This window comes from Meles meles, chromosome 19, assembly GCF_922984935.1.
Source record: "Meles meles chromosome 19, mMelMel3.1 paternal haplotype, whole genome shotgun sequence".
In the NCBI taxonomy this organism is placed as follows: Eukaryota; Metazoa; Chordata; class Mammalia; order Carnivora; family Mustelidae; genus Meles; species Meles meles.
The window spans coordinates 51665342-51692641 of record NC_060084.1 but is presented as its reverse complement, the minus strand read 5'-3'; the positions used below and the strand labels follow the sequence as shown (position 1 = coordinate 51692641).

General features: G+C 41.9%; 1 protein-coding gene and 1 pseudogene across 1 annotated transcript; one reads left to right on the top strand and one right to left on the bottom strand.

Annotated features, from left to right (window-relative positions):
• The first annotated feature begins 1005 nt into the window (after positions 1-1005).
• On the top strand, positions 1006-26891 carry SLC6A16 (solute carrier family 6 member 16). Its single transcript, XM_045986770.1, has 11 exons — positions 1006-1450; positions 1860-2017; positions 2212-2338; positions 2541-2716; positions 3153-3263; positions 3415-3656; positions 22868-23054; positions 23387-23588; positions 23728-23887; positions 26295-26457; positions 26670-26891. The coding sequence occupies exons 1-11, from the start codon at positions 1006-1008 to the stop codon at positions 26889-26891; spliced, it is 2193 nt and encodes a 730-aa protein (XP_045842726.1).
• LOC123931172 lies at positions 21814-22178 on the bottom strand (annotated as a pseudogene).
• Positions 26892-27300: the final 409 nt, after the last annotated feature.

Here is a 27300-nt window from a genome sequence, read left to right as displayed (position 1 = left end):
AGAGAGGAGGAAGCAGGCTCCCTGCTGAACAGAGAGCCGATGTGGGACTCGATCCCAGGACCCTGGGATCATGACCAGAGCTGAAAGCAGAGGCTTAACCCACTGAGCCACCCAGGCGCCCCTTCTTTTCTTTTCTTATTTGACAGAGACACAGTGAGAGAGGGAACACAAGCAGGGGGACTGGGAGAGTGAGAATCAACTTCCTGCTGAGCAGCGAGCCCAATGCAGGCTCAGTCAGAGGACCTTGGGATCCTGACCTGAACGGAAGGCAGATGCTTAATGACAGACCCACCCAGGCACCCCTCTTTATTTTTTTAAGTTTTTTTTTACTAATGTAATCTTTACATCCAGCATAGGGCTTGAACTCACAACCCTGAGATTAAGAGTCACACGCTCTTCTGACTGAGCCAGCTAGATGCCCTTAACTTTGTTTCTTGATTCAAAAGCCCACTGTAAAGGGTACTTCCCTCTGTAGGGAGTATACCTCAGTGTTTCCAGAAGTGCTTTGAGTGCAATTCCTAGTTGTTAGCTTGACTATCTCAACCCTTATCCCTTGCACCCAAACATTTCTAAGAGGTGAAACTTATTAAGATTTTATTTATTTATTTGTCAGAGAGAGAGAGAGAGAGAGAGCGCGAGTGAGCGCGCGCACAGGCAGGCAGAGTGGCAGGCAGAGAGAGAAGCAGGCTCCCTGCCAAGCAAGGAGCCTGATGCCGGACTCGATCCCAGGACATTGGGATCATGACCCGAGCCGAACGCAGCCGCTTAACCGACTGAGCCACACAGGTGTCCCAAAGAGGTGAAACTTACGTAAGAGATTGTGTGCTTTGAATTTCAGTGGTGGTAGGAACAGAAAGGTTTGCTTTAAGGATGTGCTGAGGATTGTTTTGGAAATTATTTCTTAACTCTGAAATCTAAATCTAGGTTTTGGTGTCCTTAAGGTCTACTCAAGAAGGTGAGTACTCCTTTGAAAAAGGTGGAGCTGCTCCAGAGAGTCTGCCTGAAATGAAGACAGAGGCCCAGGCTTCAAAATCTTTGCTGACAAACTCCTTATCTGCTGAGACAGAGCTTTCTGAGGCTTTCCTCGGAAGCCAGACTTGGGAAGATAGGAGCACAGCTAACTGGCCTCCGATGATCTGGGTTTCAAAATCCCAGGCTTTGGAGGCCCGGATGGCAAAGGCTCTGGCCTGGGAGATTCAGGCTGTTGAGGCCCACCACAGAGTCAGCCAATGCAAGCCGATCAATGGACTGGAGGTGGAAGCTACCCAGGCCCTGAACCAGAAACCCTTACCTAAGAAGGTTCAAGTTGCAGAGGAGGAAAAGCGTGAGGTCCTTTTTACCCGTCCATGCTGGTCCAGTAAGGTTGAGTACATCCTGGCTCATGTGGGCTACTCCATGAAGATAAACAGTCACTGGCGTTTTTTCTTCCTGTGGCTTCACAATGGAGGTTGTAAGTCCGGGGACCAGGAATCATGGATCCACAGGGGGCTTTAAACTCCAAGGACTATGGGATTTGTAGAGGCTGGAAGCTTGGCACTATGAGAATAGGAGTCAGGTGCCTGAACACCTAGGATCATGAGAGCGGAAGAGGCGCAGCTTATCAGAATATGAGGATGGTGGGGTTGGAGGCCTGGGTCAGGGAGACGGGGGGCGGGGGTGGAAACTAGGCATCTGGGTCTTACAGGAACTGGAAGGTGACCCAAGGGACACCTGGGACTATGAGGGATATGGAAACAGTTGAGCCCTGATGTGGCCCTGAGGGAGGTCACTGGTGGGGAATGTGTTTTCCCAGACCCCAAGGAAGTCCAGGCACTGAAGAGCCAGGTGGTTCTCAGAGCCCCTTCTGACCCCCTGCACAGGCAGTTTTCTCATCATCTACATCCTCATGCTGTTCTTCGTTGGGGTTCCTCTTCTATTCCTGGAGATGGCAGCTGGTCAGAGGACACGTCAGGGCAGCATTGGTGCATGGAAGGTCATCAGCCCCTGGATTGGTGGTGTGGGGTACAGCAGCTTCATGGTAAGGAGTCCTGGGCTGCCCAGGCCTACCCTTTATGCCCTGCTCCCACCCCAACTGTTCCTTGTCCTGGGAGGGGTCCCATTACTTCACTTCCTTGGGTTGAGTCCCGTCAAGTCCCCAGTCCTCTGCCAAATCCCTTCCTTTTGCCTCTCCTAATCCTGCCCCCTGCCAGCCACCTCCTCCTTGGCCCCCAGGTGTGCTTCATCACTGGCTTGTACTTGAATGTGGTCAATGCCTGGACCCTCCTCTACTTGGGCCAGTCCTTCCACTCTCCAGTTCCATGGGAGAAATGTCCCTTATTGGAGAACTCCAGTGACTTTGGTGAGGAGGAAGTGAAAGAGAAGGGGAAAACAGCTGGAGGGGAATTTGGAAGAGGAGAAAGGAGTGAGGAGGGTTAGAGAAGAGGAAAATAATAGAAAAAGAAATGGAAGGGGTAAGGAGTAGCGGGAAGTGGGAGAAGGGCTAAAGAAGAGGAGAGGGGTCACCCTGTCTAGCAGGCATGTCTAAAGCCAGGTCCCCTCAGATCCCGAATGTGTTCGGACGTCACCCTCCCTGTACTTCTGGTACCGAATGATCTTGAAGGCCTCAGACAGAATTGAGGATGGTGGGTCACCAGTCTTCAGTCTGAACCTACCCTTATTGGTGTCCTCGTGTGTTGTTGGTGCTTTCATGATTAATGGGCTCAAGTCCACAGGGAAGGTAAGCCATCGTTGACATTCTTGGATGCCTTAGACCTCCTCCAACATTGTTCTCACTGATCTCCTAATGTTTCATTCCTTCTGGTCTTTGGCTCTCACTAACCCTTGACCGTTGAAAATTTTCTTTTAACTCTTCATTTCTGACTCACCCTAAAAAAATAGGATTTATTTATTTTAGAGAGAAAGAGAACACATGAATGAGGGGAGTGGCAGAGGGAAAGAGAGAGAATCCTTAGACTCCCCACTGAGGGTCGAACCAGATATGGGACTTGATCCCAAGTCCCTGAGATCATGGCCTGAGCTGAAACCAAGAGTCAGACGGTTAACCACTTAACTGACTGAGCCAGCCAGGTGCCCCTGATTCAGTACTTTTGATCCCTGCTGACAGGACCCCCATTGGTACATGGTTGCTGATATATGCCCCATTCTCAATTCAGGTAATGTGTGTCCTAGTGCCAGCCCCCTATTTCATCATCCTCTGTTTCCTCTTCCGGAGTCTACTGCTGGAAGGGGCAGCTTTTGGCTTTCAGCATTTGTTGCTTGCCAAGGTAACGTAAGTCTCCCTCATTCCCCTACCAGGCCTTAGGAGACACCTACTGTCTATTGTTAGGGCATCTTTTCCCCATTACTTACCCGTGTCCTTCCCCCCATTTCTGTTAAGATTCGACATTTCTCCTTATATTGTCTTCTCCTTTTTAGATCTCAGCTATGTACAATGTGAGTGTGTGGTATCAAGCCGGAAATCAAGTCTTGTATGCCTTGGGTCTAGGCTTTGGTCCTGTTGTCTCCTTATCCTCACATATGTACCCATCCACCAGCTGTCTCAATAATGCCTTTCTTGTGGCTCTGGTCAACCTGTTCTCCATGCTGCTGGTCACCACTTCTGCCTTCTGTATCCTGGGCTACTGGACTACAGTCATCACGCACCACTGCGATGTGAAGTAAGGCCAGCCCCTTAGGGAGGGTCCCAGCCCCAGAGAACTACAAAACCCACAGACTCTAACTTTCAAGGTGCTGCAAGACTCCCATTCACACTTGACAACCCCAGATGCACTTGCAAGCCTCTACTCTCCCCTGGAGCAAAGAACAGAAACAGTAGAATCCCTCTCACATGTTTTCTTGCTCTGAGCCCTTTCTGGCCCTAGAAATCTTTAAACCTGGAGATTGCTACTATCCACTTCAGATCGCCAACCACAGAGATAGGTTAACAGTGGCAAACATTCGGGGTGCCTGGGTGGCTCAGTGGGTTAAACTTCTGCCTTCGGCTCAGGTCAAGATCTTAGGGTCCTGGAATCAAGCCCCGCGTTGGGCTCTCTGCTCATCGGGGAGCCTGCTTCCTCCTCTCTCTCTGCCTGCCTCTCTGCCTACTTGTGAACTCGCTTTCTGTCAAATAAATAAATAAAATCTTTTAAAAAGTATAGTGGCAATCATTCAAGATCTGGAAAACTTTCCATTTCCTGAACACCCTCACTTGTAACTTTCATCTCCTAAATTTAGAGATTTCTGTCAATCTATCATACTTAAATCCCAGAGAGACTCTCAGAACTAGAATCTTTATGGTCTGCTTACCCCTGTTTTTCATTCTTTAGGCATTAATTTCAAAAACACCTATTGGACATTTAGAAAGTATTCTTTGTGTACCACAGAGATGTGGACAGGTGAATCAGACCATAGTTCTTGTCTTCATTGAGTTTTCAGTTTTTGAGGAAGGGGGCAGGGGAATTACATAATTGGACAGTTGTAAACTCATGGTAACTAATAGCAGGGATGTTGAGGAAGACTGAAGACAGAGCCATTAATTCTAATGGGGCCAATCAGAGAGAGACTCCCAGAGGCGGCACACCTAAGCCAAAATTCCTGGTAATCCTAACCTGTGTAGATAACCACCATTTTCTTCTAGAATAAACCTGGGCATATACGTGTGCATATGAGTGAGAGTTCTCTTAGGGTGTATACTCAGGAATGGGATTGCAGGGTAGAGGGTACACACCTTCAGTTTTACCGTATATTGTCTCGTTACCAAAGTGGTTTATGATGTGTGAGAATTCCATGTATTCTACTTGCTGCACATTTGATTAGATTTGGTCAGACTTTTTGCCAGTCTGGTGGAAGTATAATGGCACTTTTTAATGTTCAAAAACATTTTATAATGACATATTACATACATACAGAAACACATAAAACAAAAAGTGCAGTATAAATAACTATAAAATAAATACCTCCATGTTACAGACTAGAATGGCCCTAGAAGCTCGCTATGTATCTCTGATTATAACCTCTTTCCTCTCAACTACTATCCTGGCTTTTATGATAATTAGTTCTTTGTTTTTCTATATATTTTATTATCTACATATGCATATCTAAGCAATATAGTTTTAACTTTAAAAAAAAAAGATTTTATTTATTTATTTGAGAGCGAGACAGAGATAGCTATAGCGAGCATGAGCCAGGGAGGAGAGGGAGAAGCAGGCTCCCCACTGCAAAGAGCCCATTGCGGAACTCCATTCCAGGACCCTGGGATCATGACCTGAGCCGAAGCCATTGGCTTAACTGACTGAGCCACCCAGCTGCCCCTGTGAGCAATATAGTTTAATTTGTACTTCCGTGGGGCTTGAACTCATGACCCTGAGATTGAGTGTTGCAGGTACTACTGACTGAGCCAGCCAGGTGTCCCTACAATATAGCTTTTTTTTTAAGTAACTTTTTTCTTTTCCTTTTTTAAAAGTTTTATTTATTTAAATAATCTGTATACCCAATGTGGGGCTCAGACTCAAGACCCTGAGATCAAGAGTTACATGCTCTTCTGAGTCAGCCAGGTGCCCCTATAAAATAATATAGTTTAGTGTGTCCATTTATGTAGTTTAATTTTTCATTTATATGTAAAATTCTCTTGGTATTCTTTTGTGTTTTTCTTCTTTCATTCAACATATGTTTGTAAAATTCATGTTGTGTGTAGCTCTAGTCTGCCTTTAATGCTGTGTAATGTTTAGTATATTAACATGTCACAATTTATCCATTCTACTGTGGAACATTTGGAGTCTTTCTAGTTTTTGGCTATTAGAACAGTTCTGCTCTAAACATTTTTTTTTAAAGGTTTTATTTATTTATTTATTTATTTGGCAGACAGAAATCACAAGTAGGCAGAGAGAGAGGCAGAGAGAGAGAAGGAGAAGCAGGCTCCCTGCTGAGCAGAGAGCCCAACTTGGGGCTTGATCCCAGAGCCCTGAGATCATGACCTGAGCTGAAAGCAGAGGCTTAACCCACTGAACCACCCAGGCACCCCTGCTCTAAACATTCTTACACATGTTGCTCATTTCCTACATGTGTGTACCTTTGTCTAGAGTTTATGTCAGTGGGTGAGACTGTTGATGCAGTTAGTTATTACTCTGTAACAGAGTATTCCAGAAGTAACAGGCTGAACCCAAGAATGATTTCTAATTTCTTATGATTTTGTCAATTGGCTGGAAAATTCTTCTGTTGGGCTTGCACAGGTTACCTCACAGTTCTGTATTTAGCTGGGCCCAGCTGGGACTGAACTGCTTTGTTATGTGCAGGTGTTGGCTGGCTCACTCCAGTGCTCCAGTCAGCTGGCGGGTCTGCAAGGGCTGCTCTCTTCCAGGAGATCTCTCCATGCGGTTAGCTTGGGCTTCCTCACATGACGATTCCACAGATGGAATCCATAAAGTGTCAAAACCTAAGCATGGGAATACTCCTGTTGTCGCTGCTGCCACAGTGCTTTATCAGACGAAGTCCCAAAGCCACCTCAGGTTCGCAGGGTGGAAAAATAGACTTTACCTCTTGATGGGAGCAGCTGCAAGATACTACAGCCATGTTTCTACCACATGTATCTGTAGCTTCACTAGATCCTGCCAAGTTACTTTCCATAGTATTTTTAGGATTGTAATGATCTCTTTTTCCTCTCTTTCTGTCGCTCTTTCTGTCTCTTTCTCTCTCTCTCTCACACACACACACATAATCTCCATGGTAGAATGCACAGCAAATCGTTAAAGATTTCTTAGCTCATACCATTGCAAAAACAAATATACTAATCCCAAGATTCAGTATTTGTTGACAACTTTTGTCTTTGTCCTGAATTTTATTTTATTTTTTTATTTTATTTATTTTTTTTTTTTAAGATTTTGTTTATCCATTTGACAGGCAGAGATCACAAGTAGGCAGAGAAGCAGGCAGAGAGAGAGGAGGAAGCAGGCTCCCCGCGGAGCAGAGAGCCCGACGCGGGGCTCGATCCCAGGACCCCGAGATCATGACCTGAGCCGAAGGCTGCGGCCTAATCCACTGAGCCACCCAGGCGCCCCTGTCCTGAATTTTATAATCAAAATACTGTATTCAAAAATCACTTGAATTAGTTCTTTTTCCTGCATTCAGTATGATTGTTAACTCATGTGAAATACAGTTATGTTTATTTATTTCTATTTGTATGGAATTTTAATATCCCTCCACACTTTTATTTTAGTATTAAATGTTAATATGGTTTCAAAAGACAAAAGTATACAAAAGGATACTCAGAGAAGTATCAGTCCTCCACCATCACTTCAACCCAGTTCCTATTCATCCCCTGTAACCAGTCTCATTCTTTTTTGGTTTATCCTTCTTGTGTTTGTAGAAATAAGGAGAAAGATGTATATTTTCTTATTTACCCTTTTTTCTTACACAATAGGTAGCCTTTTTCTTTTTCATTTAATAATGTATTCTGGGAATCACTCTTCCATATTCATTCCTTAGATGTTCTGCCTTAGGGCTGGTAGTAGTGCCTGCCATTCTCTGTATCTGTGACCTCCGTATTTTACAGTTCACATCCCCCTTAGTAGGTGAGCCCTTGTTATAGTTAATAATTGGGTGCCACAGGGTGCCTGAGTGGATCAGTCGGCTAAGAGTCCAGTCCTTGATCTCGGTTCAGGTGGTGATCTCAGGGTTATGAGTTCAAGCCCTGCACTGGGCTCCCTGCGGGACAGGAAGCCTACTTAAAAAAAAAAAAAAATGGATGGGGCACCTGGGTGGCTCAGTGGGTTAAAGCCTCTGCCTTCAGCGCAGGTCATGATCTCAGGGTCCTGGGATTGAGCCCCACATCGGGCTCTCTGCTCAGCAGGGAGCCTGTTCCCCCTCCCTGCCCGGCTTGCCTCTCTTCCTACTTGTGATCTCTGTCTGTCAAATACATAAATTAAAAAAAAATTGGATGCCCTAAAAATTCAAACCATTTTCTCTTTGAAAAGATACTCATTAAGATAATGAAAATGCATGTCCCAAAATTGGAGAAATGTATATATCTGTACATTTATATTCAGAATATGTAAAGAACTCCTAAAACTCACTAAGAAAACAACCCAACAAAAGTGCACACTTAACTTTCTACAGTTTACTTAGAATTATTATTTTACACTCTAAGCGGAATATAAAACCTTACCACCCTACACACGGACCTTTGTCCTCCAACCCTTTGTGATATATTTGCCATATGTACTACGTTAACTTATATTGAAGACCCCATCAAACAATGTTAAAACTTTTGTTTCCGATTAATGTATGTTTTCTTTCAGCTGACACATATTCTAAAACTTAAGGGGAGGAAAATATTCTATTATTTTTATCCAGAAACCTAGCATTTTTGTTGGTCTTTCTTCATTTCTGAAGTTTGAATTTTCCCTCCTGTATAATTTTTATTCCATCTGAAACCTTAACTTTTTTTTTTTATATATTGGCAGGTTATGTTGGCAGTGAACGTTTGGAGTTCCCTTCATCTGAAAAAGCCTTAATTTACGTTCATTTGTTTTTTTTTTTTTTTTTAAATTTAAATTCAATCAGCCAACATAGAACATCGTTAGTTTCAGATGTTGAGTTCAGTAATTCATCAGTTGCATGTAATACCCAGTGCTCATCATATGACCTGCTCTCTCTAATTTACCTACATTCTTGAAGGATATTTTCTTTGGATAAAGAATTGTAGGTTGACGTCCATTTCCTTCAGCACTTAAGAAATGTACTGTTGGGGCGCCTGGGTGGCTCAGTGGGTTAAAGCCTCTCTCTTCAGCTCAGAGTCATGATCTCGGGGTCCTGGGATCAAGCCCCGCATCGGGCTTTCTGCTTGGCGGGGAGCCTGCTTCCCTTCTTCTCTTTTTCTACCTGCCTCTCTGCCTACTTGTGATCTTTGTCTGTCAAATAAATAAATAAAACCTTTACTTTTTAAAAAGATTTTATTTATTTCTTTGTCAGAGAGAGCATGAGCTATAGGCAGAGGGAGAAGCAGGTCTTAATCTTTGTGCTAAGAGGTTTTTTGTTTTTTTTTTTTTTAATTGTATCCGGCACATTGTAGATGTGGTGTGGAGACTCTGGATTTTGTTATGTTTCTCAAACGTGTATTGGTTTTGTTGTAGTTATTTTACTAAGCAGGCAGTTAACTTGACTAAACTCTAAGTGGAAACTTTCTTCCCTGTCGTATGTACCAACTGAAATTTTATTTCAGCATTTTTATCTTCCATTGGACTGCTTGGAGTTACTTAGAGGTCAGCCGGAGATTAGGACAAAGCTTATACAGAGAATTTGGTTTTCCCTTTCTGGCTCTCTTCTTCCCATGGTCTGCCAACTTTCATTGTGACTGTTAGGCATTCACTTGTCAGTGTGGAGGTAATCTGTCTTTTCCTCAAGCATGTTTTAAGATTGCTGCTCTTTATTTAGTTTTCTGCAATTTCATTATAATATATCTCAAGGGGAATTCTTCAGTTTTGCTTGGGATTCTTTTGGCTCCTTGTATCTGTGAATTACTGTTTTTCACTACTTCTGAAAATTCTCCACTTTTACTTGTTCACATATTACCTCTGCCTCATTGTCCATCTTATCCCATTTGTCAGATTTTCCCATCATACCATCCAGCTCTCTTCAACTCTCATATTTTTCATCTATGTTTTCTGTACCTTGGCCCCAGTCAATTACTGATCTGTTTTCTATCACTATAGATTATGTTTTTCTTTTCTAGAGTAAATGGATTCATAGTGCATTCTTATATATGACTTATTTTACTTAGCATAAGGTATTTGTCTTTTTTCATCTATATTGTTGGAGGGGGGCGCCTGGGTGGCTCAGTGGGTGAAAGCCTCTGCCTTCAGCTCAGGTCATGATCCCAGCGTCTTGGCATTGAGCCCGCATCAAGTTCTCTGCTCAACAGGGAGCCTGCCTCTCCCTCTCTCTCTGCCTGCCTCTCTGCCTACTTGTGATTTCTGTCTGTCAAATAAATAATAAATAAAATCTTAAAAAAATACATATACAGGGGCGTCTGGGTGGCTCAGTGGGTTAAAGCCTCTGCCTTTGGCTCAGGTCATGATCCCAGGGTCCTGGGACTGAGCCCCGCATCGGGCTCTCTAATCCGCGGGGAGCCTGCTTTCTCCTCTCTCTCTGCCTGCCTCTCTGCCTAGTTGTGATTTCTCTCTGTCAAATAATTAAAATATTAAAAAAAACCTTAAAAAATAAAAAATAAAAAAATACATACACATATATCATTGGAGGTATTTTGGTTTGTCTCTTTTTATTGCTGATTAACTATTTTGCTTTATGAATATACCACAATTATGTTTAATCATTTTCCTGTTTATGGGCATTTGAGTTAGTTCTGATTTGGGGCTGTGATGAGTAGAAATGCTGTGGGCATTCATGTATAAGACTTTGTGTGAATACATTTTCATTTCTTTTGGGTGAATACGTAGGAGAGGGTGATAGGGTTACTGTATATTTAACTTCATAAAAAAACTGCTAAATTGTTTTAAAAGTTGTTTTTACCAATTTTACATGTTTAGTAGCAACGTATGGGAGTTCCACTGGCTCCACAACCTTGCCAATATTTGATAACATCAGTTTTTTAAATTGTATCCATTCTAGTAGATGTGTACAGTGCTATGTCGTTGTGATTTAACTGCATTTTCCTAATGACTAATGAAATTGGCCGTCTTTTTTTTTTAAAGATTTAATTTATTTATTTATTTGACAGAGAGAGATCACAAGTAGGCAGACCAGCAGGCAGAGAGAGAGGGGGAAGCAGGCTCCCCGCTGAGCAGAGAGCCCAATTTGGGACTTGATCCCAGGACCCTGAGATCATGTCCTGAGCCAAAGGCAGAGGCTTAATCCACTGAGCCACCCAGGTTCCCCGATCTTGGCTGTCTTTTAAAGAGCTGTTGCCATTTTACATTTCTTCTGGCCTCTCTTTTCAAGTCTACTGCCTATTTTCATAACCTTCAAAAAAAACCCCATTAGCTGTCATGTCCATTATTCTCCTCTGAGCCCCTGGAAGCCAGTAATCTACTTTCTGTCTCTATGGATTTGCCTATTCTGGACATTTAGTATAAATGGAATCAAACAATATGATGGGACCCTTTTGTTTTTGGCGTCTTTCACCACACAGCCTTTTTCATTGTGTTTGGTGTTTTTTTGTTTTGTGTAACGATTACGGCAGCATTTTTCTTTTTGTCATCATGGTAAGTGTACTCCTTAATCTCCATCACCTATTTCACCCACCCCCAACCCACCTCCCCTCTTGTAGCCCTTAGTTTGTTCTCTATAGATAAGAATCTGTTTCTTGGGGGTGCCTGGGTGGCTCAGTGGGTTAAAGCCTCTGCCTTTGGCTCGGGTCATGATCCCAGGGTCCTGGGATGGAGCCCCACATCAGGCTTTCTGCTCAGCGGGGAGCCTGCTTCCCTCTCTCTTTCTGCCTGCATCTCTGCGTACTTGTGATCTCCCTCTCTGTGTCAAATAAATAAATAAAATCTTTTAAAAAAAGGAATCTGTTTCTTGGTTTGTCTTTCTCTCTTTTTTCTCCTGCTTGTTGTTTGTTTTGTTTCTTTAATTCCACATATGAGTGAAATCATATGTCTCTGACTGACTTAATCTCATTTAGCATTATACTGTCTAGTTCCATCCATGTTGTTGTAGAGGGCAGGATTTCACTCTTTTTTTATGGCTGAATAATATTCCTCTGTGTGTGTGTGTGTGTGTGTGTGTGTGTGTGTGCGTGTGCATGCATGTGTGTACGTACCACATCTCTGTCCATTCATCTCTTGAGACACACTTGAGCTGGTTCCATTAATTTGGCTTTTGTAAATAATGCTGTAGTAAACATAGGGGTGTATGTATTCCATTTGAATTTGTATTTTTGTATTTTTGGGGTAAATACTGATAGAGCTACCCCATGATCCAGTAATTACACCATTTTTAACTTATTGAGGAGCTACCATACTGGTTTCCACAGTGGCTGCACCAGTTTGCATTCCCACCAAAAATGCATGAAGGTTCCTTTTTCTCTGCATCCTCGAGGACATCTGTTGTTTCCTGTGTTGTTAATTTTAGCCATTCTGACAAGAGGTGAGGTGCTGTCTCACTGTAGTTTTGATTTGCATTTCCCTGATGATTAGTGATGTTGAGCATCTTCTCATATGTCTGTTGGCCATCTGGATGTCTTCTTTGAACAAAAGTCTGTTCACTTCTGCCCATTTTTAGTAGCATTTTTTGACTAGGAAAAACACATAACATGAAAGTTACTAAACCATCTTTAAGTATGCAGTTCAATACTGTGAAATAGATTTACATTGTTGTGAAATCGATCTCCAGAATGCTTTCATTTCACAAAACTGAAACTACACCATTTAAACAACATACTCCCTTTCCCCTCTCTCCTCAGGTTCTGATAAACATCTTTCAACTTTCTGTTTCTATTAGTTTGACTATATTAGATTCCTTATATAGTAAGTAGAGGCATGTGGTATTTGTCTTTTTTCTTGTTCTTCTAGGAGCTTTACAGTTGTAGCTTTTTGTTGTTGTTCACATATCCTCTATTTCAAGTAAATTTTTGTGCAAGGTGTGGAGTAAAAGTCAGGGTTAATTATTTTTCCCTTTTAGATATCCATTTGTTCCAGCATCATTTGTTGAAAAAGGCAATCTTTTCCTCATCAAATTGCCTTGTTATCTTTGTTGAAAGTCAGTTGAGCATAGATGTTTAAGTCTGTTTCCAGACTATCCTAGTCAATTTGCCAATAGCATCCTATTGTCATTACTAATATAGTAAACCTTATTTATTTATTTATTTATTAAAAGATTTTATTTATTTGACAGATCACAAGTAGGCAGAGAGGCCGGCAGAGAGAGAGAGGGGGAAGCAGGCTCCCTGCCAAGCAGACAGCCCGATGTGGGCTCGATCCCAGGATCCTGGGATCATGACCTGAGCCAAAGGCAGGGGCTTTACCCACTGAGCCACGCAGGCGTCCCAATTATACTAAATCTTAAAATCAAGTTGTGTAAATTCTCCAGTTGCGTTATTATTTTCCAAAATTGTTTTGGCTATTGTATATCTTCGCTCTGCATGTAAATTTTAGAATTAGCTTACCATTTTTTTTTTTTACAAAGATAAAATCCTACTGTGTTAACTGGGATTGAATTATTGATTGGATCAACAGATCATTTTGAGAAGAATGAATAATTAGAAGAATGAATAATAATCAGTGTCTTCTGATTCAGGAACATGGTATATCTCAGTTATTTGGATATTCCTTAATTTCACACAGTAATACTTTTTAAGTTTCAGTATATAAAATGTCTTGCACATATTTGGTAAAGTTTATCCCTAATGATTTCATGTTTTATATTCTATTGTAAATAATATCCTTAAACTTTAATTTTCATTCTTCATTGTTTAGTATATTGAGATACAACTGATTTGTGTATATTAATCTTGATAAACTCATCTTTTTGTAGCTTTAGGTTTTTCTACATATATAATCATTAGATTTGAATGAAGACTTTTATTGCTCCTGCTTATCTTTTAGAGGTTATTTTACTTTATGGCATTGACCGGAATCTCCAGTATGGTTGTTTGTTTGTTTGTTTGTTTTTTTAAAGGATTTTATTTATTTATTTGACAGACAGAGATCACAAGTAGGCAGAGAGGCAGGCAGAGAGAGAGAGGAAGGTAAGCAGGCTTCCTGCAGAGCAGAAAGCCCGATGTGGGGCTCGATCCCAGGACCCTGGGATCATGACCTGAGCTGAAGGCAGAGGCTTAACCCACTGAGCCACCCAGCTGCCCCTTGTTTTTGTTTTTTAAAATTTTTTTTAAGATTTTATTTTTAAGATTTTATTTTTTAAATTTTTTTTAAAGATTTTATTTTTTTGACAGAAATCACAAGTAGGCAGAGAGACAGGCAGAGAAAGGGGGAAGCAGGGTCCCTGCTGAGAAGAGAGCCGGATGCAGGGCTCAATCCCAGGACCCTGAGACCAGGGCTTGAGCCAAAGGCAGAGGCTTAACCCACTGAGCCACACAGGCACCCTAGAAATGTTTTTTTTTTTTTAAAGATTTTATTTATTTATTTGACAGAGGGAGATCAAGTAGCAGAGAGCCAGGCACAGACAGAGAGAGGAGGAAGCAGGCTCCCCGCTGAGCAGAGAGCCTGACGCGGGGCTCGATCCCAGGACCCTGGGATCATGACCTGAGCTGAAGGCAGAGGCCTTAACCCACTGAGCCACCCAGGTGCCCTTGGTTATTCTAATAATAGTGTAGTGCTAGCTCATTGTTGTTTGAGTTTGTGTTTCCCTGATGACATATGATGTGTGGAGCATCTTTTCATACTGTCATCTGTATATCTTTGGTGAGGTATTTATTAAGGTCTTTGACATGTTTTTAAATCAGATTGTTTTCTTATTGCTAAGCTTTAAAAGTTTTTTACGTATTTGGGGTAACAGTTCTTGAGCAGATATGCCTTTTGCAAATATTTTCTCTCCTTCTGTGGCTTGTCTTCTTATTTTCTTGATAGAATCTTTCACAGAACAACTTTTAATTTAATTTTTTAGAAGATTTTATTTATTTATTTGACAGAGATCACAAGTAGGCAGAGAGGCAGGCAGAGAGAGAGAGGGGGAAGCAGGCTCCCCACCTAGCAGAGAGCCCAATGCAGGGTTTGATCCCAGGACCCTGGGATCATGATCTGAGCCGAAGGCAGAGGCTTAATCCCCTGAGCCAGCCAGGCGCCCCACAAGTTTTAATTTTAATGAATTCCAGCTTACCAATTCTTTCTTTCTTTTTTTTTTTTTTTGAAGATTATTTATTTATTTGACAATCAGAGATCACAGGTAGGCAGAGAGGCAGGCAGAGAGAGAAGAGGAAGCAGGCTCCCTGCAGAGCAGACAGCCCAATGTGGGGCTCGATCCCAGAACCCTGGGATCATGACCTGAGCCGAAGGCAAAGGCTTTAACCCACTGAGACACCCAGGCGCCCCTTATCAGTTATTTCTTTGTTGGATTGTACCTTTGGATTTGTATCTAAAAAGTCATTGTTGGGATGCCTGGGTGGCTCAGTCATTAAGCATTTGCCTTCGGCTCAGGGCATTATCCCAGGGTTCTGGGATTGAGCCCCTCATCGGTCTCCCTGCTTGTGTTTCTTCTCTCGTTCTGTCTCTGTCAAATAAATAAAATCTTTAAGAAAAAGTAAAAGGTCATTGTCATAGTCAAGGTCATCTAGATTTTTCTCTTGTGTTATTGTAGGAGTTTTACAGTTTTGCATTTTACATTTAGGTTTTTGATCTTGTTTTAATTTTTGTGAAGTGTGTAAGGTCTGTGTTTAATTCTTTTTTGTATGTGAGTGTTCCTTTGTTCCAGCACCACTTGTTGAAAAGACTATCTTTGCTCCATTGTATTGCCTTTCTCCTTCACAGATCAGTTTACTATATGTGAGTCTATTTCTGGGCTCTCTATTCTGTTCTATGGATCTAATTCTCTGAGGGTTTTTTTTTTTTTTTTTTTTTGCCAATACCATATTTCTTGATTGTTTCATTTTAGAGTAAGCTTTAAAGTCAGATAATGTCAGTCCTTCAGCTTCGTTCCCAGTATTTTGTTGGCTATTCTGGATCCTTTGCTTCTCCATGTAAACCTTAGAATCAGTTTGTCAGTATCCACAAAATAACTTGGTTGGATATAATTGAAATTGCTATAAGTATGTTTTTAAATTTCCAAATATTTGAGTTTTTACCAGCCCTATTATTTTTATTAACATATAATGTATTATTTGTTTCAGGGATATGGGTCTGTGATTCATCAGTCTTACACAATTCACAGCGCTCACCATAGGACATACCCTCCCCAATATCTATCACCCCACCACCCTATCCCTCTGACCCCCTTTCACTCCAGCCTTGTTTTTATATTTAATGATTTAAAATTCTATGTCATTGTGGTCAGAGAACATACCCTGTGTACTTGGAATTGCTTTACTTTATTGAGAGGTTTTTTTTTTTTTTTTTTTTTTTAATAGCTCAGCATGTAGTCTGTCTCGGAGGACATTACATGTGTACTTTAAAGTAATATGTATTCTGATACTATTGGATACATTACCCTGAAATGTTAATTAGATGAAATTGGCTGATGTTTGGTTCAAGTCTGTATTATTAGTGATTTTGGATACTTGTTCTGTCAGTTACTGAAAGGAGTGTGTTGACATCTTCAGTTGTAAGTATGGATGGATTTATTTCCTTCCAGTTCTATCATTTTTTGCTTCATGCAAAAATTTTGTTTCTGTTTCTGAATTTCTGTTACTAGGTGTATATATATTAGTACTATTGTATCTTTTGGATGAATTGACCCCTTCATCATTATGAAATATCTTTTCATCCATGATATATTACTTACTCTGTAGTCTGCTTTATCTTAATATAACCACTCCATCTTTCTTATGATTTGTGTTTGTGTGGCGTATATTTTTCATCCTTATCCTTTTAATCTATCCATGTCTTTATAATTAAAATATGTTCTTGTAGCCAGCATATATAGTTCTCTTTTTTTTAAGATTTTATTTATCCATTTATTTGACAGACGGAGATCACAAGTAGGCAGAGAAGCAGACACAGAGAGAGGAGGAAGCAGGCTCCCTGCGGAGCAGAGAGCCCAATGCGGGGCTCGATCCCAGGACTCTGGGATCATGACCAGAGCCAAAGGCAGAGGCTTTAACCCACTGAGCCACCCAGGCGTCCCAGCATATATAGTTCTTTCTTGATTTTTTATTCAATGTGATATTTAGGCCATTTATATTTATTGTAATTATCCATAGAATTATGTTTAAGTCTAACCTCTTGGTACTACTTTTCTTTTTGTTGCGTCTCTTCTTTGTTACTTTATTCCTCATTTTCCAACTAGATTAAGTCTTTAAAAGAGATTTTTAGGATTCCATTTTTATCTCCTTTCTTGGCTTATTCCGTGTATCTCTTTGTTTTATGTGTTCAGTGATTATTCTAGAGCTTACAGTACACATCTTTAATTCATCACCATATTCTTTCAAATAATATTAAATAATTTCTCACAAAATTTAAGAAATTACAACAATGTATTTCTATTCCCTCCTCCTGTCCTTTGTATTATTGTAATACATTTTTCTTCTCAGCACATTATAAACGTAATTCATTGCTACTATTTTTGCTTTAAATTATTATTTAAAAGAATTTTTTTTAAAGATTTTATTTATTTATTTGACAGACAGAGATCACAAATAGGCAGAGAGGCAGGCAGAGAGAGAGAGAGGAGGAACAGGCTCACCGCCGACCAGAGAGCCGGATGTGGGGCTCGATCCCAGGACCCTGATACCATGACCTGAGCCGAAAGCAGAGGCTTTAACCCACTGAGCTACCCAGGCTCCCCTAAAAGAAATTTTTAAATGTGAAAAAAATGTGTCTTATATTTACCCAAATATTTTCCATTTTCAGCACTGTTTATTCCTTATATAGATACAGGCTTCCATCTGGTATTCTTTTTCTTCCATTTAAGAACCTCCTTTAGGGCGCCTGGGTGGCTCAGTGGGTTAAAGCCTCTGCCTTCAGCTCAGGTCATGATCTCAGGGTCCTGGGATCGAGGCCCACATTGGGCTCTCTGCTCAGCGGGGAGCCTGCTTCTCTCTCTCTCTCTCTCTCTGCCTGCCTGTGTACCTGTGATCTCTGTCTGTCGAATAAATAAATAAAATCTTTAAAAAAAAAAAAAAAAGAACCTCCTTTAGCATTTTTTTGTAATGCAGACCTGTCAGCAATGAATTCTCTCAATTTTTGTTTGTCTGAAAGTCTTTGCTTCACCTTTAGTTATGAAACATATATCCATATAAATATATGAAATATATGAATCATATATATGAATATATGAAATATCTTTAGTTATGAAAGAATATTTCAGTGTATAACTTTGGTTTGACAGGGTTTTTTTCTGTAATTTCTTGTCCTCTTGCTTTTATACTTTCTGGCGGCTTTCCTGCATTCATTCTTATCTTTATTTCATTGTATGTGTCTCACTTTTTCCCAGGCTGCTTTTAAAATTTTCTATTTTTCAGGAATGTTACTATCAGAGTTCTTTCAGTTTTCTTTCTGTTTTCCTTTTTGGGCTTTATTGAACTTCTTGGAACTTGGAACTGACTGTTTTCAGTTTTTATCAAGTTAGGAAAAATTTAGGCCAGTATTTTTTCAATATCTTTCAATATTTTGATATTTTTCAAATATCTCCCACCCCTTCTTTTCCTGGAACTCCAGTTACACATCACTTATTTTGGAGTGTTTGGTATTATCCTACAAGTCATTGAGTTTCTGTCTTTCTTCAGTAATTTTTCTCTGTATGTCGTTTTTAAGTTCTGATGCTGTTTATTTGGGTTCATTGATATTTCTTTCTACAGTATCTAATCTGCGCTTAATCTAATCTGGGGAATTTTTAAAAAGATGTATTTGTTTGTTTGAGAGTACACATGTGATGAGAGGGAGGGGTGGAAAGGGAGAAGGAGGAAGCAGACTGCCAGAACATGGAGCACAATCCCACAACCCGGCTATCCTGGCCTGAGCTCAGATCAACAGCCAGATACAGCCTACTGAGCTACCCAGGCACCCCAGGAATTTTTCACTTCAGATAGTATAGTTTTAATTTCCAAAAGTCCTACTTTTTTTGTGTGTGTTTTCTGTTTTTCTACTTGTTAGGTTTATTGTTTTCTTTAAGTACTTTAACATAGTTTTATTTTAAAAATTTAAAATTTTCATAAATTTTATTTATTTGACAGACGGAGATCCCAAGTAGGCAGAGAAGCAGGCAGAGAGAGAGGAGGCCGCAGGCTCCCTGCCGAGCAGAGAGCCTCATGTGGGGCTCGATCCCAGGACTCTGGGATCATGACCTGAGCCAAAGGCAGAGGCTTTAACGTACTGAGCCACCCATGCGCCCCTTTAACATAGTTTTAATAGCTGTTTTAATATCCCTGATTGCTAATTTCATCATCTCTGTCATTTATTGCACTATTTTATTTATTGTTTTATTTACTGATTTTACTCCTGAGTATAGATCACATTCCTTCCGAAATTTGTTTACTAATTTTTGACTGGATGCTGGACTTTATAAATAATTTTATGTTTTTGAGTGTCTGCTTTTTGTTGTCTTCCTGCGATGAGTATTGAGCTTTTTCCTAGCAGGCGGTGTTACTTGTGGTTTATTTTGATCCTTTTGAGGCTTGATTTTAAGCTTCATTAGAATGGGTCTAGAGTAGTTTCTTCTCCAGAAATAGTTCATTCCCGTTGTTAAGGGATGTCCTTCTGGGATCCCTACAGAATACCCCACCCAGAACTTAGATATTTTCCAGTTACTTTTTACATAGTCTTGTGGATTTTCACTGTAAAGACTCAAGGGGACTCCTATGTAAACTTTTTCTTTTTCTTCCCAGCTGTCTCTCGTCCAGAATTCTTCCTTGAAACTCCCAGCTGCTTCAGCCTCTTTGAACTCCTTTGCTTCTTCAACTCAGTGAGACTGCCATGCTTTGCTTGCAATCTTCTTCCCCACTCTGCAGACCAGAATGTATTTTCAGGCAGAAAACCAGGGCCGTTGTATGACACACCTCATTTGTTTCCCTTCTCTCAGGGATCAAAGTCTTGTGCTGCCTATTATTTAATGTCTGAAGACAGTAGTTTTACAAATTTTGTCCCAGTGTCTGGTTGTTTACGATGGGAGGATAAGTTGTACCCCTTTTGCTTCATTGTGGCTGACAGTAGAATTATTCACACTCGATTTTAAGTTTGTTATTTTTTTATTTCAAGATGTTCCATTTAGTTTTTTAAAATCCTCATGGTCAGTTTATAGTTTCTTTTTCCTTCCAAATATTTCTAAGCTTGTCTTTTATTATGTTAGCACAGCAAATATAGTTGTATTACAATCTTCAAAAATTCTGATATTCGGAAGTAACTTTAGGTTGATTTTTACTGTGTTTCTGATGGTTATTGCTCATGGTGTCTCTTTTTGTTTACTCCATTCTCTCTGCGTCCTTTTTATTTGATCATTATTTATGGGAATTCTTTTTTTAAAAGATCTGTTTAGGGGCACCTGGGTGGCTCAGTCAGTTATATTAACGTGTCTGCTTTCCGCTCAGGTCATGATCCCAGGGTCCTGGGACTGAGCCCTACATCAGGCTCCTTGCTCAGTGGGGAGCCTGCTTCTGCCTCTCCCTGTGCTACTCCCCCTGCTTGTGTTCTCTTCCTTTAAAAAAAAAAAGGTCTATTTATTTGAGAGAGAGAAAGAGAGAATGTGAATGGAAGGGGGGGGGGTAGAGGCAGAGGAAGAGAGAATCCTTAGCAGACCCCCATGCTCCATGAAGACCCTGACAAGAGGTTTGATCCCATGGCCCTGAGATCATGGCCTAAGCCAAAATCAAGAGCCGACATCTAATCAACTGAGCCACACAGGTACCCCATTTGTGGGAATTCTTAAGGCCTAGGGTAAAGGTGCATTCATCCAAATAGGACTTTTGTTTCTACCTGATGCAGGGGGACATTGGAAAGAGACTACTTGAATCTCAGTTCTCAGCTTGAGTTCTTGAGATGACCAGAGTCAAATATTTGGGCTGCAAATCCAAGGTACGGCTGGCTTGTGCTTATGACATGCCAGGAACTTTAAATATTTCCCTTCATTTTGCTCATTTCTTTTTTTATAATTTAAGATTTTATTTATTTATTTGACAGAGATCACAAGTAGAGAGGCAGGCAGAGAGATAGGGGAAAGCAGGCTCCCTGCCAAGCAGAGAGCCCGATGCGGGCCTCGATCCTAGGACCCTGAGATCATGACCTGAGCCGAAGGCAGAGCCTTAACCCACTGAGCCACCCAGGCGCCACATTTTGCTTATTTCTGAAGCAAACTTCTTTGCATTCCCTGTTTTGTGGAAGGCTTGGGTGTGAGTTTCTAGTTCTTCTTTTTTTTTTAAGATTTTATTTATTTATTTGGCAGATACAGTGAGAGAGGGAACACAAGCGGGGGAGTGGGAGAGAGAAGCAACCCCATCCTGCCAATGTGGGACTTGATTCCAGGACCCTGGGATCATGAACCAAGCCGAAGGCAGACGCCCAACAACTGAGCCACCGAGGCGCCCCTCTAGTTCATTTTTATACTGAAGATGTAGCCCTTTGGGGGTGAAGTTTAAGGGAAAACATTTTAGCCTGATTCTTACTTGTGCAGGCTCTGGTGCTTTATATCTGACCTCCATGGTCTTTTTATTTCTTAAAGATCACAAAATTAGAAACTACAGGTATGGTTTGCTGTATTTGACTTTTACTTCAGGGAAAAGTTGCTTTGGATGTCCCCTTCCCCCATTGTTTTTGTCTGTACTTCAATTTTTGTCTAATAATTCCTCTCTTTTTCAATATTTTAATTCTTTTAAGAAGATTTAAAATATCTTTCAGACTTTTACATTACCTACAGTGAGAGGGTTGATCCAAATATTTAAATTGCCTATTACCAAGAGGACATATTTTATTTTCTAAAATGTGATCAAACAATAATTATTTCCCTGCACCTTGCATTTTGCTCTTATCACTAAGTATTTGGTATAGAGCAACAAGCCAAGTTGTTTGATTTTTGTTTTTTATTAAACAAGCTGTGGCTAGTTTTTTTTTTTTTCAAGATTTTATTTATTTATTTGACAGAGATCACAAGTAGGCAGAGAGGCAGGTGGAGAGAGAGGGGGAAGCAGGCTTCCTGCCAGGGCTAGATCCCATGACCCTGAGATCATGACCTGAGCCAAAGGCAGAGGCTTTAACCCACTGAGACACCCAGGCGCCCCTGTGGCCAGTTTTAAAGAAAAATTCTGCATGATTTACTTTTCACTGGTCTGTGTGGTATGCTTCTAATGTTATCAGAATCACCTGCATCAGTGATAGTGTGCATACTCTTTAGTAGTTCCCACATGCTGTGCACAGTTTAGTATTATTGCCATTCTACCGATGGACACCAGTTTTGGCCAACATGGCCTAGTATTCTATTTCAGATTTCCTCAAGGCTGGGCAATTGTTGGTGAGGGTGACCAGTTTTGCTTTGCCATGTCTGATCATTTTCAGAGTCTGCTTGTACCCCAGCACGTACTTTCCACTTTCCATAACAAGCTGGAGCCTAGAGTTGGTCAACTCCCACGACTTTTTCATCTTCCTTGGGGCCACCATCTTCCCACCTTAGGTGCAGATGGCTCCAACCAAGAGCAACTGCCAGAATGGCTGGGAGAAAGAAAGGCTGAGCTGAATTTTTAAGGATTTTTAGGAATTAGTCAAGTGCAGAGTGTAGCGGGGGTAGGGTTGTTCTTGGGCATGAGAGAGCATGGCCAACCCTGAAACTGTAAGTGGTTGAGTCTGATTAAAGCATGAAATGTGCAGAGGGTCATGGGAAGAAGGTAAAGTTAAAGAGATCAGCAGGGCTCAGATCAAAAGGTTTAAGAAGCAGTTTCTCTCACATAGCACAACTCCATGGGAGCATTATGTAGGTGGTAATCTAAGTAAATGGTGCTCACTGACATTCGTAATGCAAATCCTAGAAGATTGCCTTTTACCCACTAGTCTAAGAAGAGAGAAAGGGAAGAGGTAGGTGGTAAATAAGAAACCCCACCACTGCAGCAGGTACCCCAGAGTCCCCGCAGAGACAATAGAAAACACTTCTTCCGGGGTCATAAGTTCTCCAGTCTCACACAAATTCATGATCATGGAGGTGGGTACCTTCTAGGTTTTATCCTCGGCTCTCTACCTTACCTAGATCGGTGGTGCTAGGTTAGTGGTATACTTTCTTTTCTAGAAGATAGGGAAAAAGGAGACAATCTCTTAAGGAGCCAAATGTTCTATATGATTCAACTCCTCATCTCCAGGAATGCCGAAGCACTTGCGAAGCTGGTAACCTTGGGGAAACTGCCTGTTGTGGCCCTTCCCCCTGAAGACCTGGTTGATAACCCGACCTCCATCTTCAGCTCCTGGCTCAGCAGCCTTCCCCAGCCCATCAAGAGCATGGTCCTCAGCTATGTGACTGAATGCAACTTAGAGAAGCAGTTTTCGAAGGTCAGTAAAAATAGGTGAGGAGAGCCTAGAGTTACTCAAAGCCTTCAACGAAACAGAAATTTCAGCTTTTGTTAGCACTAGAAAAGAAATCGCAGAAGCAGCAGGATAACCTGCAGCCCTGGTAATGCAAAGAACTATAGCCTGCAGAATGCCTTCTGTGGATGCTGTTAGGTAGCTCGGTTTTCCTCATCAGAGGGTCAGTCTGGAGATCTGATTTTCTCAGTGACCGCAGCTTTTAGAGAATTTCCCGGGGAAGAGAGATAGTATCCTTGTCTGTATGTTTCTGTTAAGTTCAAGGACACTTTAACTCCTGCCCTCTCTCTCCTCAACAGGTTAAGGCGGGACCAGTCATTGCATTCTTGGCCTTCATTGAAGCCATGTCATTCATTCCTGGGTCTGTCTTCTGGTCCATCCTCTTCTTCCTGCTTTTGTTGACACTGGGGCTGAACAGCATGATAGGGATCATGCAGGCCATCCTTACCCCACTGCAGGACACCTTTTCTTCTTTCAGGAAATATACAAAGCTGCTTACAGGTACTCTGACCAATGCCCAGCTCCCACCAATGGCCCTGAGTTCTCTGAGACTTTTACCCAGTCCACATGTATAACCTCTGCTTAGCTCTTGTCTCCCAACCAGACCCTGACCTTGATCCAGATCCAATGTTTCCTCCAGTGGTTGTCTTTGTGCTCATGTTCCTGTGTGGCCTCTTCTTCACTCGACCTTCAGGCATCTACTACATGAGTCTACTGAGTGAATACTGGACGGTCTTCCCCGTAACCATCATCATCATACTTGAAAACATAGCTGTGAGCTGGGCCTATGGGGCCAGGAGGTGATAGCTTGGGTCTATAGGGAAGGTTGACCCCTTTCTTGTTGCCTCTCTTGTCACCCAGCTAGAGTGACATAGGGACTCTTAACTTCAGGGCCTTCTGAAAAACCCGTTTGTTCATTCATTCAATACTTAACATACTTATTGAGTGCTTATTATGTGCCAGGCACTGTTTTACTTACCAAGGTTATTGAATAAAACAAGTATCCCTGTCCTCGAGGAATTTATATTCTAGTGGTAGTAATAAGCAATAATCAGATGAACATATAAAAATATCAGGTTCTGATAATTGACAGGAGAAAATCTAAGAGTAAAGTAAGATGATCAAGAATTGGAATATGCGGGGCGCCTGGGTGGCTCAGTGGGTTAAGCCGCTGCCTTTGGTTCGGGTCATGATCTCAGGGTCCTGGGATCGAGTCCCACGTCGGATTCTCTGCTCAGCAGGGAGCCTGCTTTCCTCTCTCTCTCTCTCTGCCTGCCTCTCTGCCTACTTGTGATCTCTCTGTGTCAAACAAAATCTTAAAAAAAAAAAAAAAAGAATGGGAATATGCATGGGTGTTAATTTAGTTAGGACTGCAAGGAAGGCCTTTCTGATATGGTGACATTTGAACAGACTGCTGAGTGAAGTGAAGGAAGGAGCCATGACAGATTTTGAGGAAGTGTTCCAAGCAGAGGAAACACTAAGTACCGAGACAAGAGGAAGCATTATGCCTGGAATTTCTGAGGAAGAAGGAGATCAGGTTGGAGTAGAATGTTGGTAGATGAAGCCAGAGAGAGAACAGGAGATCATGTAGGACCTTCTAAGCCATTGCAGGAGTTAGCTTTTGTACATTACTTGAGGGGTGGAGGCACTGGAGGGTTTTGAGTAGGGGAGCAGCATCATCAGATTTATTTACTTTTTTTTAAAGATTTATTTATTCATTTATTTGACAGAGATCACAAGTAGGCAGAGAGAGAGGGGGAAGCAGGCTCCCTGCTGAGCAGTGAGCCCAATGTGGGGCTCGATCCCAGGACCCTGGGATCATGACCTGAGCCGAAGGCAGAGGCTTTAAACCACTGAACCACCCAGGTGCCCCTATTTATTTACTTTTAAATACATAGGACTACTGGTGGAAAATAGACTCGAGGAGTCAAGAGTGAAGCAAGGAGAATAGTTAGGTGTTATTGTAATATTCCAAGTGAGAGCTAGCAACAGCTTGGGCTAGGCTGGTAGAGGTGTGGGTTAAGAGATTTCTTATAATGCTGCAAGGAAAAGCCACCAGAGAAGAGGGAACAAGATAATCAGGGACCGAAACATAACTGTGCAAGGAAGAGTGGGAAAATCCAAATAAAACACAAAGGACTCCTGAGCCTGGCTTTTAACAGGCTGGTGTGTGGACATCCAAGTGGCATAATTCAGGAGTAAAAGGCTTAGGTGGTAACATTTTCAGGTGAGAGTAGTTTACGCATTCAAAAAATTTTCTTCAGGCTTTCTCTGTGCTGGGAAGGCCTTTTCATTACTGGGATACAAATAAATTAGAGTGAGTTCCTTCTTTCGAAAAACACAAACACCAAAGAGGAAGACAAATATAAGCAGATAATCCCAATCCAGGTGGTAAGTCCATAGTCAAGGTAGCCAGGGACACTCTAGGGGGACCTGGAGAGACTGGGAAGGCATCCTAAAGGGAAAAGTGGTTGAGCATCGTCCAGACAGATGAATAGGTAGACAAAGAGAATGGCATTCTAGGCCAGAGAACCCACTTGGATATTTATTATGATTGAGAACCTGCAATAGAGGAGGCTGTATCCATGGGTTGGAAGAAACTAAGGAAAGTTCCCTAAGGGTCAAGTGTTGCCTTCTTTTTTAGTTTGCATTGTTCAGCATGGATACCCAGCATGTAGAAGAGTCCCTCACACATCATAAACACTTTCATACTCATGGAATGAATGAAAGGACTAGATCTTTATCCTGAGGGCATTGGGTACCCATGAAAGGTTTTGAGCAGTAAAGGGAAGTTTGAAAATATTTTCTTGGGTACGGGTGCCTGGGTGGCTCAGTGGGTTAAGCCTCTGCCTTTAGCTCAGGTCATGATCTCAGGGTCCTGGGATCGAGTCCCTCATCGGGCTCTCTGCTAGGCAGAGAGCCTGCTTCCTCCTCCTCTCTCTCTCTCTCTCGCTCTCTGCCTGCCTCTCTGCCTACTTGTGATCTCTCTCTGTCAAATAAATAAAATCTTTAAAAAAAGAATATTTTCTTGGGTTGGGATGCAGGACTGACTAGGGAGAAGGTAAGAGAGGATGAGGCTTGAGCTGAAGCAGAGGTTTGGAGGTGAAATAGAATATTTGAAAGATGCTAAGGTTGGGCTGGCCTCAACCTCCAAGGCTGGGTGAGGCCTGACTAGGCCTCCCACAGTCTTGTGGCCCTTTCTCCCAGGTTCCTTAAAGACTTGACAATCATGTGGGGACCCCCTGCTTCTCTCATCATTCGTTGGCTGTGGTGCTTTCTGTCTCCAGTTGTGCTGCTAGCCCTGTTTGTGATTACTGTGATTCATCTGTCTCAGAAGACTATCACCTACGTGGCTTGGGACTCAAACAGTGTGAGCCTCCCTCCCCTGACACCAGACCTTCCTAGGGAGTGGGGGTTAGATCTTTCAATCTACCCATGGCCTAAAGACCCTATCTTCTCATTCCCTGACTCCCTAAAGACTCCTTAGTCCTCTGCCCTCCTTCCCCTCCCACCCTTCCGTTCTGCAGTCCTTCCTTTTCTGGGAACTTTGACATTCTGAGCCCCTTTCCCATCTTTCCACAGTCAGAAGAGGTTCTTCGACAATACCCATCATGGGGGCTGCTTGCGATTATTGCCCTTTTTCTCATGGTCATCCTCCCCATCCCCACATACTTTGTATACTGCCTCACCCAAAGGATTTCCTTCAGCTCCACAAGCCAGGGCAAGCCTGTGATATCCTCCAAATCCTTACCCTCAATCCAGCCAGCACCTATTACAGAGGTCCAAAAGGAAGAGGTCCTGTAAGCTGATATTCAAGTTGCTGGTCAACCTGTTGGTGATTGCCTTATTTCATTCATTTGACATCACACATTCCTTGAAACAGCATAATGGGCAACTCTTAATACCAATGTGCAACTGTTGATATCTCCAGATGCAGAACTGCTTTTACTTCCTAGAGAGAGGCATTATTTGGTTGACTCATGGGGCCTGGATTTGCAGCCCCCTCCCAGACCCTATCCTCCCTGGTTACCACTGTTACTGTGTTTTCCCCATCCCCTTCCTCAGAGTGTGTGTGTGTGAATAAGCGCACACACACACACACACACACACACACACACACACACACACACACTGTCAGTAATGCCTAATAAATCTGCTTCTTGACTTGTCTGTTCAGCTCCTGTAAGGGAGCTGGAGGAGTAATGTTGGTCAA